The 6,778-nt window shown below is 28.1% G+C and overlaps 1 protein-coding gene across 1 annotated transcript; it reads right to left on the bottom strand.

Annotated features, from left to right (window-relative positions):
• Positions 1 to 1,689: 1,689 nt before the first annotated feature.
• Positions 1,690 to 5,283, bottom strand: LOC100569223 (ninjurin-2-like). Its single transcript, XM_003244329.4, has 4 exons — positions 4,897 to 5,283; positions 3,631 to 4,020; positions 2,057 to 2,254; positions 1,690 to 1,999 (listed from the first exon to the last, which is right to left on the bottom strand). The coding sequence occupies exons 2-4, from the start codon at positions 3,799 to 3,801 to the stop codon at positions 1,781 to 1,783; spliced, it is 588 nt and encodes a 195-aa protein (XP_003244377.1). The 5' UTR covers positions 3,802 to 4,020; positions 4,897 to 5,283; the 3' UTR covers positions 1,690 to 1,780.
• Between the last annotated feature and the right edge of the window lie 1,495 nt (positions 5,284 to 6,778).

The following is a 6,778-nucleotide window of genomic DNA, read 5'->3' as shown; positions in this document are numbered from 1 at the left end:
CTATATAGTCCACTCTCCGATACTCCATTCGACCATAGTACCATACTCCATAGTCCATACTCCAATACTCGGATACTCCCCGGATATTCCACATTTTCATGTTCCATCGCCAATATTGGCGTCTAATGTCTATATTACTGAACGTCTGTACCTGCCTACAATTTACTTATAAACAGTATTATACCTGCCTACTTATTCTGTACAACCCTGGTCCAACCTTTTGTAGTTGGTGGGCCAATTTACAAATGTATGAACACTAGGTGGTCCGCAAAAAGGCATAATATTTTATTCAACTCTAGCACGGACTAAGTGTTTTATTTGATGATTGTCTCATACTATAGCATCAAAAAAGTGTTTCTGACCGAAAATTGGGTTTTAGTTTTATTTCAGGCTCTTGTGGGGAAGAACACTTTTGGAAAAAGTAGCAAGAAACTGAAGTACTTACTTTCTCTTACAGTAGGTAGGTACTCGTTATCGTGGTCAGCCGAGAAAGAGTAAGACTTTGTCTAGGTTAAAGAGATCTCACCCTCGAAAATCCAGTACTCGTTATCTTGGTCAGTTGTTCGATGTAAATTCTGTTGTACCTTGTTTAATTATCCTTTTGTGCAGTAACTACACTTTTATCGTGATCACCAGAATTTAAAATACGTTTTTACAGCAGGTGATAATAAACTCGTTTGACGGTTTGAGAATCGGAAACCGAAAAAATATCTGTTATATATAGGAATGCCAAGCCTTTGGGTGGCGTATACGATTATAGATATAAGGGTTTATAATTAATGTAAAAAAATTAGTTAGAGGAGGTTTGACTTTATAATATATTTTAAAATAAATGTGTACCTATAATTTTACTTGAAAAAAAAATACAATTAATAGTAGATATTATATTCTTTTATATTATGTTAACTATTAATAAGAAATTATTTAAATATTAGGTACATACTTTAATACTTAATCATAGCCCATAGGTCATAAGTCATAACTCATAAATCATAATGTAATATATTAAGACTAGGTTTATTTTTTAGGATTTTTTCAAAGTATAATTTATTTAAAATTATTGATTGTGTTGTTAAAATTAATAATACCTATTTGATATTAACGACAATTAATAATGACTAGGTACGAATATTTTTAAATATAGTTTATCTGAACACAATTAAAAATCTACTTAAATATCAAAATGTCTATTGTCTTTGTTTTATGCCTTTATAACTTTTAACAGTGGTATAAGTACCTACTCATTATTTCGAAACGTTTAATTTATACATACCTAATTCATTTTCAGAAAAATTAAGATGCATCCAATCCTATACAATTTTATGATATCCATATTATTTTACCTATATCTATTGGTAAGACCGTCTTTACAAGGAGATCATGACCCCCTTCAACAAAATATTTCTTATTACTATATCTTGATTAAAAAAACTTATTTTTCAATTTTTGTACATAGCTAAAAAAATATTAAAATATATATTAATTAATAATAATTATTAAGTAATGACTAAATAGAAATTACAACACTTTTTTGCCTAGCATTATATATTTTAGAATCATATTTTTTTAATTTAAATTTTAAATAGATAGTTTAGTTGAGCCTTTATTTCTTATCCGACTATACCTCTTATCTGTCTAAACTTTAAGAGCTATAATTTCGTGTGTATATAAATATGTGTCAATAGCCAATATGAGTATAGTTTGTACTTTACTTATTGATAAAAATTAAAAATATCATTAGTTTTAATATTTTGCGGTAATAAATCTTTACATCATGGATCTATAATAATAAATTTGGTTGCTCAGTCACAGAAGTGGACAACACTATTGCAGGTGAATTTACTGTTGGACCTCCAAATGACGTTATGAAAATGTTGACCACCGTTATGAGGAATATACCAACAATGACATAGTTTCCCAATTTAAATGCCATCTTTCGTTGGTCACAATTGGTCACATTGTACCGAGCACTCAGTAAAAGCCCTACGCCAACTAAAATCTAATACGGCCAAGCTCAATTAATAGCAAATCTAAAATTAACAAATAGTATAATTACCTGTAAAAATATGCTAATCAACAAAAGCACGACGCAAATGACGTAAAGGGCACTACCATCGCTATTTTCTAATACATATCTTAGTTGATTAGCATTTGCAGAAAACAGTGCCACGTCCATCATACCATGAGACAATAACTTTTTATTTCTGTATAAGTTAAATGCTTTTGGTGTATCTTCATCCATACTTCCGATCACCTGGAATTTGATTTTCTTTATCATTATAAGAGTATATAGTATTTACCTCTCCCTAAATCTAATCCAAATGGCAAATGAGTTTTATATCAAATCAGGTATCAACAGTCAGCACCTATGATTTCTTTAATCATTACTACATAAAAATCAAAATAAATGCCTATTCATACTTCTGTTGTATAAATGTATAATATGCTATTAAAACTCATCCGGACTTTTGTGCTATAGTTTTAAAATCGAATCGAAGAACCAATACAGATATCGAACATAAAAAAACTTAAAATTCTACAATCTCGTGACTAGGTACCTACTAATAAACTAATCGACCATCCTTGTAGGTATTGCGCTTAGCGCCTTCATAATATTTATTAAACTTCGATAAAAACACACTATAAGGATACTTCCTCACCTATAACAAAAAATATAGGTAACCAAGTCACAATATAAATGATTCAGAAATTGATTAAAAAACATGAAAAATAATTTATTATGTATATAGGTAGGTATCTACATTCTACTTAGCAGTAGGAACATGATAAATCTGATAGCTATTACTGGCTATACTTAGCCAACAATAGTCCACATAAATTCTTTAAAATAAATTGGTGCATCGACAATTATTGACCTCTTATGATCTAAAATTTAACTTCGTTATTTAATCAAGTATATGCAATTAATGGTTGTATAATTAATTAACTCTAGGTGTTCCGTCGACGGACGAATTCTCTCCACTTGTCTATACATATGCATTAAATTAATTGTAATTAACTGTAAATGAATAAATCATATTAAAGGTATAGGTACTTATTATATAAAATGTAAGTATAAATTGTATATACCTATCTCAAAAATAAAAAAGGTGGACAAGTGGGTACAGCTCTGATGTAGGCACCTACAGTAGTTGTCGAACATGTTGTTGTAATGGATGTGTTATATTAGAATGCAATGATAATTCATTGTAGGTATACGTAAAACGATTTTGAGTGGATACGTTGTGTCGAAGCCTAGCATACTTGTATACATAATCAAATTCAATAGTTAAAAAAAAAATTAATAACATTGAAAATATCTCATAGATGTAAATGGCGTAACATTACGGTGAAAATTTTGTTTTTGATAGATGTAGAAAAACTTGTTGGGAAGTGGGAACCTTCTATTAAAATTTCTAATGTTAGCTATAAAAAGAAAAACTTTTATGAATTTCTAACTGATTTGTAGTATCTAACCGGGTTGTTTTTACTCCAAATGTCGACGACAGACAGAAAAAAAACACACATCGTTGTAAATTCAATACATTCCTTTCGCTTCGCTCAGAACCGATAACTTAAAAAAAATATAAGAATATGTAACAAGTATTTATAATTCCGCTGCTTTCATACCTCATTGGCCATAACAGTTTGGTTCGGCAATAAATTGTCGTCGTCTGCCGAAAGTATTTTGTCGTTTTGATTATTTACTGCAGATGACATATTTTCAGAATCGTTTGCATTTTTGTGACCAGCCGAAAAATCCACTGCAGAACTCCGATTTGCAGCAACTATTTCATTCATCTCTAATTGTCTTGTCTTAATGTCGGTCGATCCGTTAGGTGTCCGTCCTGCCGTCCTGTGTTTTAACTTTGGCTCAACGGTCCTGCAATTATTATTCGTGTGCACTCGATATCGATCCTTCAAGACCGGTCGTTCGGTACTGCAGTCGGACCGAAGACGTGCAGGCTCATTGCTTTAGCTCAGCTTCTGTTCGAATCTATAGCTTCAATTAATGTCCACCTGCCGACGTGATTTCAAATATTCAGTTTGCATTTATAAAAACAATGTTATTATATTATTATTTTAGTAACAGGGGATTTCTGTGTTTAGTTGCTTTATTCAAACAATATCGTAAATTGTTCACCTTGAGAACATGTGCGCTTAATGTTTATATATAACTATATAAGGAGCAATATTATTTAATGAACAATGCAATTACTCATTATAGTTATTAGTTATTACGTATACAGTAATAACAAATGTATCATTTCATTCACTTATTTTCTTAGTATTTCTTTATAATGCAATTATACTATTATAGGTACATAATTCAATAAATCATTTTTTTTTAAATTCCAGGTGTGCATTATTATTACTTTATTGGCAACATATTTTACGATGTGACAAATTATATTGTATTAAAAATGGTTAAATAGTATACGATATTATATATTTGTACGATTTTCAATAAGTTTAGAAACTCAAAAATAAATATAATATAAATCATATATTATATTTTTAGTTATTTATCATAATATAATTGTTTTTACTACCTATTCAGAAACGAAATATTTTTTATCTTAAACAACATTTAACAGTAATATAGATACCTAAGTCATATAATATGAAGTATCATAATAAAGGTATACTATATTATTATGTATCAATGTTTATCAATATATTTTTTTATTTTTTTATTAAAAAACAAGAATATATACAATTTGTAATAATTTATACAAAGGGTAATATGAGGGGTACAAGTATACAAGACGGGACGGCATGATGGAAGGGGGGAACCAATGACCCAACTTCAAATCGATATATTAAATAAATATCAATATAAATTATCAAAAGTATAATAAATAAGTAATATTAAGTATAATAATAAACGTTTACGATTTAAGCTCCTCTTGAAATCCCTCGATAGCCCTCTAGTGTTTCTCAATTTACCAAGTTGATCACTGTTTGATAAGTTTAATCTGAATTAACATGCATTGAAATGAGATTGAATGACCATACAATACATATTGGCATTGGTTATAAATTCTATTTAATATTTACAATCAATGATATTGTAACGGATGTTTGCTCTGTACAGGTTTTGTAGTTTTGTAGGTTACTCCTCCTACGTATTATATTTCCTATTAGATTATGTTATCTGTATTATGTTACAAGTAGAATATTAATTAGGCTATTTTATATATTATATAGTAAAATAGTCGTAGTAAATAACTTCATTAGTTCAGATAAAATTTTAAAAAGGTGGGTAAGTGGATGTCGCTCTGCTGTACAGTAGGTTACAAGTGGGTCACTGTATAATGGATAGTATTAAATTTGAATTCAATGATATAATATCACTGTATAAGAAAAACGATTCTGAGCGGAGACGGTATATCAGTCTATGTATTAGACATATATATACTTATCTATGGTATTAAAAAAAAATTGACCTATAATAGGTATCAATAATAAATTCCAAATTAATCATATCATAATATCCATTAGGTAACGCGTTATACATCAACAACAAACCATGGTACTATCATAGATATATAATAGTATACTTTAGAAGTTTCAAGTAGGTATACCCATGAATAATATCAATCACAACAAAATAACTAAAATAGTTATTCCCGGTTTTTTAATATGTAATTTCGTCCAAATTTGAACTTAAAATGACTATAAAAATAAACTGTGCAAATGTATTTCTTAAAATTGTTGGTAACAGAGTTAAATATTTATGTGGAATCTTGTTTTAAATTTTCAATCCTTAGATATAAAAGTTGAACATTTTATAATTTTTTAACTACAAAATAATTATTCAATTTTAAATTTGATAAATTTTATCAAAATTTCAACTTCAAATGCTTATAAAAAATAATTGTGCCTATGTATTTTTAATATTTTTCAACTGCTATTGTAACTAGGGTCTAGGGATCAAAATGCCGGAAAATTTCCGGAAAAATTCGGGAAAATTTCGGAAAAAAACGGTTTTTTCCCCAGAGCCTAGGAAAACGTGGAAAAATTAGAAAATATTGAAATAATATACATTTCCGAAAAAAACGAAGTTTTCGGAAGATTAAAAAAAAAACCGAATTTTTAGAAAATTAAAAATTTTATTCACGCTTAAAAATTAAAAAAATCTACCTATGTAAAAAAAACCATTTTAAAAAATAGATAAGGAAACCAGTCATTGTCATTTCACATTTGCCAATACGATTATCAATGTATTATTGTATTAAAATTTAAAAATGTTAATGCGGATATTTCAATATTTGTTCTAAAAAAAATGTAGTTCCATATCAAATTGGTATTTATGTGGGAGAGTGCATTTCCCCGAAAATAAATCACCTGTATTTTCAAATGTTAAAAATTGCAAGGCTGGGCAAGTTAATGATTTTTTTTAACCCAGTTAAGTTAAGTTAATATGCACCAATAACAAAAAGTTAAAAGTTAATTTAACTATAGGTTAACTCAGTTAAGTTAAAAGTTAATACACACTTTTTGTTAACTTTTTATTAAGTTAAAAAAAAGTTAATTTGTTTATACAACGTTAACATACTTAATTTTTTTCCAACCCAAAACTAAATTATAGACTATAGTTTTTATATTTTATACAGTGCTTCCATATTAGTAAAATTCGAATTATATACATTTTTTACTTTAAACAATTCACGGTAAATATTTTTTAACATGAAAACGAAATATACTGAAGTAGTGAAATATGATAAAATTAAAAACAAAATAAATTAACTTAACTTACTTTTTGAAATGAAAA

Source organism: Acyrthosiphon pisum, chromosome A1 (assembly GCF_005508785.2).
Source record: "Acyrthosiphon pisum isolate AL4f chromosome A1, pea_aphid_22Mar2018_4r6ur, whole genome shotgun sequence".
In the NCBI taxonomy this organism is placed as follows: Eukaryota; Metazoa; Arthropoda; class Insecta; order Hemiptera; family Aphididae; genus Acyrthosiphon; species Acyrthosiphon pisum.
This window is presented reverse-complemented; position numbering and strand designations above follow the sequence as displayed.